This window comes from Tursiops truncatus, chromosome 11 (assembly GCF_011762595.2).
Source record: "Tursiops truncatus isolate mTurTru1 chromosome 11, mTurTru1.mat.Y, whole genome shotgun sequence".
In the NCBI taxonomy this organism is placed as follows: Eukaryota; Metazoa; Chordata; class Mammalia; order Artiodactyla; family Delphinidae; genus Tursiops; species Tursiops truncatus.
Genome location: NC_047044.1, coordinates 67,077,624 through 67,089,709, shown reverse-complemented (window position 1 = coordinate 67,089,709; position 12,086 = coordinate 67,077,624). Strand labels below are relative to the sequence as shown.

Genomic DNA, 12,086 nt, shown 5'->3' with positions numbered 1-12,086 from the left:
CTCAAAAAGAAATATCGGAACCTGGGAGGAGACTGGGAATCTGGATGAAAAGGACAGGTCAGAGAGATTAAAGATGAAAAACTGTGGAAAGAACAGAGTGGGCAAACTGGAAGCAGAAGGACGTGGGGTTAGATAATAAAAAGCTAAAGTTTAGATTTCTAGAGTGGAGTAGTTCTGTACAAAAATGCCCAGGACGTGATTATGGCTATGATTCCACTAGGGAGGAATAGAGGTGGAAACCACTGTGGTTGAGGTCATGGAGCATCAGATCAGAGTTGTTGAACAGTTTGGCCATTTAAACACTGACGTAATCCAAGAGGAAGCCCATGAGCTACACTTCAAAGTTCTCAATGTCTGTGGGATGTACCCAGAAGGCAGGTAACAGTGATGAGAAAGGGTGGAGGGAGGGAGAGACGGATTGCATTATCCCTAATGGAAGAGGGGCCAGCACTTAAATCTTTTACCTTTGCACGTAGTTCCATTGCCGGTATAGCCTGGCTTGCAAACGCAGTTGTGTCCTCCGACAGTGTTGAAGCATAAAGCATTTTCATCACAGTTGTGCTGATTTGTGACACACTCATCATGTTCTGAAATGAGGATACGTTTTTGTTACTCAAAGACAGATTTTCAAAACGACTGTGCTTTAAATTGCACCTTCATCTTTGTTATTGTATGCTATTTCTTTCCAACACAGACATACACAAATTACCTATTAAAGAAGAGCTTGTATTTTGACGTACTGTATACTCCTCTTGAAGTACATACACAGTGTACACATCCACAAACCTTAAACACAAAAGGATTTGGATACAAGGCCCACCAATAGTAGCAAGGAATAGAAGGAGAGGAGGGGGAAGGATGGGGATTAATTCTCAGAAGTAGATCCCAGAGCCAGCTGTTTACAGTCTCAGCGGTTAATATTTGGGGAATTATCTCATGATATAAGTCTGCTACCTAACTTTTTCCTGCAGCATGGAAAGGGTGATAGGAAAGGATGTGTAACTGTATTGCTCCATGAATCCTGACCTGCAGGATAATGGACTTGAAGCCCTGTGGAATTAGATGCAGTTAGCATCTACATTCACACTTGCAGGCATAAAGATACACGTGCAAACTGCTGGGGGAATATCTGAGTTTCTTAGTAAGTTCCCTCTTTCTGCAAAGGAAGTACCACAGTTTTATTAAAAAAGACTAAAACTTGCCTTTATAATATGTGCAAATGCAAACTCTGAGATATACAATCAATATACCTCCTTTAACTGTGTGTAACTTGACACTTTCAAAAGCACTGAATCATTTGATTCTCACAGTCCCGCTGTGAGAGAGGCAGAACCAATGTCATTATCACCATTTTAAAGATGTGTCAGTGGTGGCTCAGAGTGCTTCAGTAGCCTGACCAAGTTCATGGAAATATTAGGCAACTTCAGAATGCTAGCTCAGTGTTAGCAAAACTGTAAGTGTGAGGAATAAATACAGTAAATGTGAGAAAGAAAACAGATCTAACATCGAAATCAAGATGAGTAGGAAATGAAATACAAGTGAGGAAATGCATACAAGTTAGTTCAGCCATCTAAAATCCCTACAGCCTCACTACTTATTACCCAGTCTCTTACATAAATAGTATTTAGGTCTAAAATTAAATATATATTTTAATACACTTACATTGATCGAGCCATTAATTCACTATGATATAAATAATCAAAGCAAAAAGAAATATTGCTTTTTCACTTTAGAACTTTTTGCATTCCAAACAATATGTATCTACGTATATATTATTCTAGACAACATAATAGTACTGTACCTGTACTTTTGAAAAAAAAATTGCCTTTGACATACGTAGTTGAGATTAGACTAAAATCACTTAACTATAATACTAAAATAGAATGCTCTTTGTTTTATTTTTAAAAAATAAAGATTAACATTTCATGATTCTATGTCCTGTGTTACGCAAGCACAAAGTTATGATAGTTTTAGCTATAGGCCTATAATAAAATCTATAAAGATTGTTCCCAATTACCTTTCAGACAGATTTCAATCACTAAGGTTTTAGAATTACACAAATAGATATTCTCCAAATTCCTGGCTGAATTTCCCCAAATTGTATAAAATTCCACCTTTATTATCTAGAATCAGAATATTTCAGAGTTTTTAATAAATTCATGCATATTGATGATAGCTTAGGAAATGGCTGGATTACACATGGGTGTCCTATTGGGGATACCCTTGGAGACTATTAAATATTGGAGGGACCAGAATGGGTAGCCCACCTACTTCTGGGTTCAGCTGCCTGAAGCAAAATAAAGCCACACTGTGAAGTCTGCAGCTGCTGCCAATTTTCTTCCCACTGCAATTCAAAGTGCTGCAGTTAATCTATAAATCTCTATACAGACAGCCGTGGGGCCCTTTAAAGACAGCTGCTGATTGATTTGATGTTGTTTTCATCCCGCCTTGGTTGCCCTCTTAATTAGACGGTACTCACTGGGTAGAGGAAGGGCCTAACAAGATTCAGTTTAGCAACCAGTATAATGTTCAACAAATGTTAACTAATTACACAACCTGGAATCTGGTTTGTCCTTTACTCTCGGCGGCCACTGAAATGAATAAGTGGCTTCTAAGCAACTCACGGGTGAAGACGATTTTCAGGTTTTTAAATGCACTGGCGCGCACCTGTACATATATTGTTCCCTCTGGCTGCAGCGCCTGCCCCATGGATTCTCCTGGAAAACCCTTAATACTTTTAAAGATTACACTAAAATGGCATGTCTTCTGTGAAAACACCTTTCTCTCCCCCTCCCACAGAGCTGGGGCTTCTGTCTGTTTTCCCTAGCACCAGATACAAGGCTGTTTTACTATATTTTATCCTAAGTGTCTACTTCTCCTTGCTTCTCTATTTTCATGCCCCACCCGGGAGTGCGAATTTTTGGAGAAGAATTTTATATTTTTCTTTGAATTTCATTTCAACATTCAAAGAAAGTGTCTTGAATAAATGACTGAAAGAATGAGTGACCAGGGACTTCCCTGGTGGTGCAGTGGTTAAGAATCTGCCTGCCAATGCAGGGGACACAGGTTCGAGCCCTGGTCCGGGAAGATCCCACATGCCGCGGAGCAACTAAGCCCGTGCGCCACAACTACTGAGCCTGCACTCTAGAGCCTTTGAGCCACAACTACTGAGGCCCGTGTGCCTAGAGCCCGTGCTCTGCAACAAAAGAAGCCACCGCAATGAGAAGCCCATGCACTGCAACGAAGAGTGGCCCCTGCTTGCCGCAACTAGAGAAAGCCTGCACGCACCAAAGAAGACCCAACTCAGCCAAAGGACGTACTTCCTGTACCGTTATCATTCAAGTCAATCCCAATTTGTTCAATTGGAGACTAGACACCAAATGGAAAGCTACCGAAACCTAAGCTGTTTTTTTACTGATTTTACTATGGTGGTGTTTTATTTGGTTTGGGATATTTCAACTATTAATTAAGATAGCAGGACATATTCTGAAAACAGAAAGTATTAATTCTTTTATATTGTCACTTTAATTTTTTTCAAACTACTTAAAATAAAGTTGGTTCTACTCACAATTATCAACTAAACTGTGATCTTAAGAAAAGCCTTTTAAAATGCCTGTACTGTAATCTCACAGAACTAACTTTGACAGCCCTTTAAAAAAGAGAATGTGAATGAAGCAAGGAGCAAATATTCTATAAGGTCATCTCAATAAATAGTTAATTATTGCTGCTCCATATCGACTTTTGGTCAAATGTCAACTTCTTACTGTTTCCCTGACTGACATACCCCTAAGGACTCCACCACCGACCCACCAGTCAGCCTATCCATTTTTAATACTTCCTTCAACATTTTTAACATATAATACATAAAATTAAATAAAATAAGGAGGAAAATATTAAGACAGAATTTAAATCATTCAAACATTCCAGTGTTTGACAAGAGCATGTCAGGATATAACTGTGAATGACTTCTAAGTTTTATTTCACATATATTGAAAAGGAGACACATCAGATCTGATGTTCAGAATATCCAATCCATAAGATCCAATGCTATCTTCATATCCTCAGATAAAATGTCACTGTTCATGTGACATGACAGTCCAAACAACAGTTGGGATTGAAACTGAATGCACCCCTTTCTTTTTCTTTTCTTTAAAAATATTAGCATATAATAATTTTAATCAAAATTTAAACACTTTTGTACCTATGAATTTTAAATTTAAATAAAATGGAAAAAAGGAAAAAAGTTATAGAAAGAAAACATCACCCCTCAACAGTTCTAAACAAAAGTAGTATGGGTGTCAATTATTACAGTACCTTATATACAGAATAGATAATGTTACAGTGAGAGCTAGCAAAGATTTGTCCCGAGTGCCATATTTTGTATGCTCTGCCTCTTTACATACTATGTGAAACTGATTTCATACCAGTGACAAGGGTCAGTATAGTAAAATTCCTCTATGAAAATAAAGTAATAGTATACACATTTGAATTTATCTAAACGCAGATGTTACATATAATAATACTTCAGTTTCACTGATTAACTCCTAACCTGTTTAAGTTAATGTATCTAAAATCATTTTAAGACTCAACACCCAACAGATCATCAGTCAGAATGACATAGAGTTGGATTCAAATTGGATTTTAAAATTGGTGTTCATATTGAGCTGTTTCCAGAATGAATGTACTATCTAGAGACAAGACAGCCATCCTAAAATTCATATAGCTTTTCTCACTATGATTTCAGCACAGACATGCAATACACATAGCACATGTTCTATTCAAGAATTTCACTATGATACAAAAGGCAAATACTACAGAAAAGAGGAGTGAAAAGCAATTTAAATATATCTACATTTCAATTACATACAATTTTCTTCAATGTCTATTGTGTTTTAGGATCTTTTCAGGATTAAAAGTATGATTATAAATAGTAGCTATCCTCACAAAGCTTATAGTTTAGTTGGGGAGATAAGACAAAAACACAAGTGCCTTTAGCGCATGGCTTCATTATGAGAAATGCTGAAGCAAGGAAGTAATCTCTGTTTTAAAAGGTCATAGAGATCAAGGGAGGGAGTCATTTCTAGTTGGGTCAGGTGGGAATGCACGACTGACTTCATGGAGAGCAGAGCATTTGGCATGGATATTCTTTATGCATGTGTGGGGAAGAGGCGGGTTCCAAGCTGAAACAGCATTTACATACTTTGCTTCTTTTGTTTTTGGAATCTTGAGTCTCTTACAAATTTGACTGACCCTGAATGACTTGTAATAATCCTAGTTCTATTTCAGTGCTTGCATACCACATACTTTGTAATATACACTATCTCATTTAATCCTCATATTAATTAGGAAACATTATTTTTCAGAAAATTAAACTTGGCTTATAGAAGCTAAGCATCTCGCCTGAGATCACACAGCTTGGTAGGTGGTAGAGCTGTGAATCACAACATCTGACTCCAAAAGCTAGGTTATTGATTGCTATGCAATAGGGCCTCCTGACATTTTATGCGTAGGTTTTCCCTGATCTATTTTTTTAACCTAGTGTTCTTTTTTGTAATTATCCAGAGGTTTTGAATGTTTACACATTACAAGTCTTCTAATGTTTCACAATTAGGAAGTTATCATCTCTTTATTGTATTTTCTAGTATCTTTTAACCTTACAGGAGCCTTATTAAAAATTATAGAACTCCTAGGGCAAAGCACTGAGGTAATTTCTGTTCATATTAAAATCCACATTTTCACACAGTTGAGAGATGTTTTCAAAAGAAAAGGAAGATATCAATATGGTCAAGTACAAACACCTGAAAAACAAAGTAACCAGCTCACAGAACTTGGACTCCAGCACTAATTCCCCCAGCTTAAAAATCTCTGGAAACTCAACCGTAATGTAGTTTGGCAACCAGATAACTCCAATGTCCAAGAGTCCTCTCCTCTGATACCAGTGGTCAGGCCCTAGTAACACTGTCCACTGCTTCTCGAGAATTCTGTTTTATATCCCCCAGCAATATACTAGATCCTTGGGTTGACACTTTTACACAGCAAATTCCACTCTTCTGGTAACAGAATGTAATATAGCTTCATAGCTGGCCCAATAGCCTCAGAGAATCTTTCTTTTCCTCTGATAGATTTCTCCAGTCACAAGAATTATATTGTCTATGCTGCATCTTCTACTTTCCTTTCCAAATCTAGAAATGTTGGGAAAACAGCAGCTATCACAACATACAGGGGTAAGTTCCACAAAGAAAACTGTTTCACTTTCCCTGACCCAAGTGTTTCCTGGAATATAAATTTACAGTGAGCAAATTCTCTCTTAGAATGTAGCAGGATATGGCTCTAAACCTAGTGACAATCTACCTCAGGTCTTAACCTGGGAACAAGCTCCCTCAGGCTTAAGACTGAATAAGTCTTGGAGCAAGGAAGCCAATGGAAGTGTAATAATCCCAGTTTATTGATAACACTATCAAACTGGATGCTCAGATGGGTGGTTTATCTCAAAAGTGAAGAGGTGCTTGGTTACTTTCCTCTTATATTTCCAGAGACCAGATTGCTTGCCTTAACATATCAATGAGGTTTGCAGCAGTTCATCCATGAGTTTCACTCACATGTGTCCCCACCAAAGTCAGTGTGTAGTTATGTGTACTGGCCTGTGAAGAGCTTCAGAACAAGACAGCCCATGGGTCTGCAAATGAGATCTCTTAATTTACTCTGAAAAGAATGGTGAGTCCCCGGATAATATATGCCATCTCTATTTCTCAAATGAAACAACTCTTTGGACTTAACCACAGTTCCTTAGTACATTCACAAGATAATTATTCTATGGCAGGTCTTTTCAAAGTGAGTACAAACTGAAAATAAAGAATGTTCTCTATCACAACTCAACGATTACTAGATAGTTTGGGGGTTTATTGGAAAGAACTGGAATTCCTTCCTTCCTTCTTACCCCTCCTTCCTTCCCCTCCACAGATATTTAGTGGTCTGGTATTGAAGAACAATATTGTGCTCACTGCCACCAGCAAGACACATTCCTGAAATCAAAACATTTGTCCTCATGATTACTGCTTCGTAAGGATGATCGTTACAATTCATTAGCTTAAAATATCCTCCATCAGCTGTTCTGTACTAGGGCCCTAAGTAAATATGAAGACAAAGTAGAACTATGAGAAAATTATGTACTATTTTAATAAGCAATAGCAGGGAGGCAGTGTGACACATACGCTTTCCAGACAGGCTTTGAGATGCTATTTTATCCTAAGTTCTCAGTAGCCGTGTGAAAGTTAGCTGATCTTTCTAAGTTCAAAATGAAAAAATTAAGACCTATGTTAGGGAACTGTTACAAAGAATAAACTTCAATGATGAATGTAAGCACCCTGGCAAATCATAGACACTCAACAACTATTAGTTACTTTCTCATCTTATTATCCACTTCAGTGGGAAAATTCATTTTGTCATTATTAGCCAGACGATGTCCTCTATTTCAATTTGCAAAACCTAAATGTCTCACAGAATTTGCTCTCTTCATAATCTTCTCTGAAATCAAATACATTTTGGACATTTTTCTGGTTTCCAAAATTCCACTGAAATAACTTTCAATGGTTATATTAAGGAAAAAGAAACCTCTATCATGCTTACCCAAAGCTGTTCATTTTGTTTCTTATGGTTACCTTATTTACTCACTTTACATTATAGAGAAAAATCTATTTAGTACAATGTCATTTTAACAGAAATCTACTTTTACTTTTAACACTATTCAAGTAACTATAAGAAATTATACTTTAAACTTGCTCAATGTCTACAACAGCAGCAAACCCACTAAAACTCATTTTTAACACCCAAGCGTTTCTTGTTCACTACTCAAGTTTCCTGTTCATTGACCACACCAATTCAATACTGACTCCTTGTTATTCTTCAGTTTGTTCAGCAACTCGGAATTTGTTCAGATTTCCTTCCTCCGACATGCTTGGTTTACTTTCTTCTAGTCTTTCCACTGTATGTTCAGCCTCCTTGCCTAATCCCTATTTGATCAAGAATCTTAACAACCAAAGCACACTCAAATTTCCTCTCTACCCTTACAGTAATTTCACAAAGTAATTCAAATTCTATTTTTATGGCAAAATCTTGCTTTGTCCTATTTGGTGTTTCAGGAAATAAGCTTTGTCTGAACACATTGTAGGGCAACAAAATACTTTGAACCATCAGTCAGATAGTTTTCATTTGTTCTTTCAACACACATTTATGAAACTTCTGCTGTGTGACTCTAGTGCTCCGGAAGAGGCAAAGATGCATCAAAATGGGATTTGTGACCTCAAGAAACTTTTGAACTATTACAGGATGGGTGATGTGAATAGATAACAACTGTGACATACTGCAGCCATTGTTTAGTGCTGTAAGAGAGAAAATACCAGTAATAATGACAATAGCTAATTTTTAAGTGCTTACTACATGCTATAAAGACCTGCACTAAGTGTTTTATATGCATTACCCCCTTCAGCCTTCACAAAAACCTTTTTAGGTCAGTACTATTATGACTCTTATTTTACAAATAGGAATAGAGAGCTTTCCCAGAGCAAGGACGCATCTTGCCCAAGATCACACAGCTAGGAAGTGACAAGGCCAAGAGCCTTCAATGTTTGAAACAACTACAACCTATAAACAAAGATTTCAAAAGGCTTAAAGACGAAGAGATGAAGATCGACTGAGTGGTATTCCCATAATCCTGGGAAAGTGTCCTATAACAAATAGGCCAAAAAAGTGAGTCTTAAAAGATAGGAAGGGTTTTAACAGGAAAAGGATAAAGATGGGAACAAGTATTCCATATGGAGAGAGCATGCATGCAAAAGACAAAAGCATGGGGTACGGTAGGGCTATTCAGCGGTTGAGCTGGCATAGGTGATGACTGACAGGACAGTAAGGAACAGTGTGAACAGCTCAGGAATACGGCGTGATTTTATCTGGTGGGCAACAAATAGCCACTTCCCCCTGTACAATAAAAGGTGGAATGATAAAATTAAAGTTGATTTTTAGGGAAATTAACTGTAATATGCAGATGAGGAGAGGCTAACTTTCCTTGACAAAGTAGGAGTCCCGTGTTAGCAAGCCAGCCTCCCTCTCTCTCCTTAATCCTTCTTTCTTCCTTTTATTCTTCTCCTTTTGAATCAGAGTTAGATCATTACTGAGAGTTGAGAAAAGAGTCTGTGCAACACTGAGAGGCAAAACAAAGGGATAAGGAAGAGGAAGGGGAGGAGGAGGGCAAGTGGAAATGGAAGAAAGCAAATAGACGGAAACTGAGCGCTTATTATCCGCCCAGCACTGTGTTGGGTAATGCACCTGCACAGCATAAGGAAGCACTACAAGGACATAGGAAGAAGAGCTGAGAAGCTATCCCCCCAGATCATAAGATTCAAATCCCTTTAAGGCAGCAATCATGTCTTGCTCATTTTACACAGCCCAGTTCCTATGTTTTGTGGAATGAAACTGTGTTGAAAAGAGAGCCTGCAATAGAATGGACCACAGTGATGGAGAAAGACGGACAGATTTAAACACAGAACTAATGCACCCCACAGTGAATCTATTTTTGAGTCAAAAGAAAGAAAGGTATTAAAAATAGCTCAGGTTTCAAATGTGGGTGACTGGGAAGATGGTGGTGAGTTGAATAGAAATAAGAGGGCTTCTTTAGGGATTCTGTTATTCCTGTTTTAGTTTGGTTTGATTTGGTTTTTATGGAAAAGAAGAAAATAGAATTGAGAAGTTAAAATATAAAAGCAAAGATCATATTAGGAAATTGAATTTACTCTACTGACGGTGACAAGAAACCAAGCAAAAATTCCCCACCCCAAATCTGTCAGATAACCACCTAGATGCTAAAGCCTTGGGTCTAATTCGTCAATCGCCCCCAACATCCAACAAAATGACTGGCACAAAATTGATCTCCAGTGACTGTTTGTTAATGAGTGAATCAATCACCATAATGTACGTCTCTAACATGTAAAACATTCAGAGATCTGCTAATGCAAACTGTTCAAGGTATGTATCCTGTAGTGACAATTCTGTACATCCCCTGCTTTCTCTTCCATTCCCCTCAGCAGCTTTGCTGCTTTCTCTTAAAATGCCTGCCCCATTCACATTCCCTCACTCTTGGCACATAACCTCCCAACAACTTCACAGAAAACCACCAGGTCATCAGGAAAGAACATCCTCAGGTTTCCCACCCACAGCTGAATCTGTAGCTACGTGTACCAATAAGCCTTTCTTCCTCCCAAACCAGGAATCTGGGAGTCACCACAGACCTCTCTGCACTTCCTCCCACTCACTGCATCCAGGGACCAATTCATCCGGATTCTACTTCCTTGGCAATTCTCATCCCCATCCCCCATCTCCATACCCACTGCTCTGCAGCTGCCCATATTTGGGCACGAGATATCTCCTTTGGATTACTGCGCTAGTCTCATTATGACAATGCTGCCCCCAGTTTTGTACGTTTCCAAAGCATTACCAGAATGACTTTTCAAATAAAAACTGATATTGTCTATCTCTCCCCCATTCTCTTCTTCTCAATTTTTCTAGTGACATCCCATTGTTTTAACTAGCCATCAAGGCACCGTCTACTCGTTAAGACTTTCATTATGACATTTTGCTCTTACCATACTGCATCATTTATAACTCCCCCATGGCAGCTACTTAGTAATGATGACATTAATTGAGATTCTACTAAAGGCCAAGGATCATACCAGACAATCCCTGTATATTTCACACATGCATCCTTGCTTTTTGCCCCAAAGGTCCTTCGCCACTTTCTTTGTCTACCTCTCCTACTCACCTCCCACTCAGATCAAATATGATTCTTTCTTCAGAAAACCTTCCTTAAAACTCCATCAGTCTAATTTAGCTGAGCCCCTTAGGACCCATGAAGCCTTGTGCTTAACTCCATCACAGCATTTAAAAGCCACAATAGTAGTATTAAGAGTAAGGACTTTGGAGTCAGCGTACCTCAGTTCAGATCCCAGCTCTGCCTTTTGCTAGCTGTCAAATCTTACCTTAATTACTATTTTTTTAACATCTTTATTAGGGTATAATTGCTTTACAATGTTGTGTTTGTTTCTGCTTTATAACAAAGTGAATCCGCTACACATATACAATTATCCCCATATCTCCTCCCTTTTGCATCTCCCTCCCACCCTCCTTATCCCATCTCTCTAGGTGGTCACAAAATACCAAGCTGATCTCTCTGTCTGATTCCTACTAGCTATTTTACATTCGGTAGTGTATATAAGTCCATGCCACTCTCTCACTTCATCCCAGCTTACCCTTCCCCCTCCCCGTGTCCTCAAGTCCATTCTCTACGTCTGCATCTTTATTCCTGTCCTGCCTCTAGGTTCTTCAGAACCTTTCTTTTTGTCTTTTAGATTCCATATATATGTGTTAGCATATGGTATTTGTATTTCTCTTTCTGACTTACTTCACTCTGTATGACAGACTCTAGGTCAATCCACCTCACTACAAATAACTCAATTACGTTTCTTTTTATGGCTGAGTAATATTCCACTGTATATATGTGCCACATCTTCTTTATCCATTTATCTGTCAATGGACACTTATGTTGCTTCCATGTCCTGACTATTGTAAATAGAGCTGCAATGAACATTGTGATATATGACTCTTTTTGAATTGTGGTTTTCTCAGCCCAGTAGTGGTATTGCTCGGTCGTATGGTAGTTCTATTTTTAGTTTTTTACGGAACCTCCATACTGTTCTCCATAGTGGCTGTATCAATTTACATTCCCACCAACAATGCAAGAGGGTTGCCTTTTCTCCACACCCTCTCCAGCATTTATTGTTTCTAGATTTTTCAATGATGGCCATTCTGACCAGTGTGAGGTGATACCTCATTGTAGTTTTGATTTGCATTTCTCTAATGATTAGTGATGTTGAGTATCCTTTCCTGTGTTTGTTGGTAATCTGTATATCTTCTTTAGATAAATGTCTATTTAGGTCTTCTGCCTATTTTTGGATTGAGCTGTTTGTTTTTTAGATATTCAGCTCCATGAGTTGCTTGTAATTTTGGAGATTAATCCTTTGTCACCTGCTTCATTTACA

At 38.2% G+C, this 12,086-nt stretch overlaps 1 protein-coding gene across 1 annotated transcript in view; it reads right to left on the bottom strand.

Annotated features, from left to right (window-relative positions):
* NELL2 (neural EGFL like 2) overlaps positions 1-12,086 on the bottom strand; it is a 375,472-nt gene that overhangs the window by 122,624 nt on the left and 240,762 nt on the right. Inside the window, exon 15 of the mRNA XM_019934581.3 lies at positions 465-587. Coding sequence (XP_019790140.1) covers positions 465-587 — 123 coding nt within the window. The remainder of the gene's footprint in view (positions 1-464; positions 588-12,086) is intronic.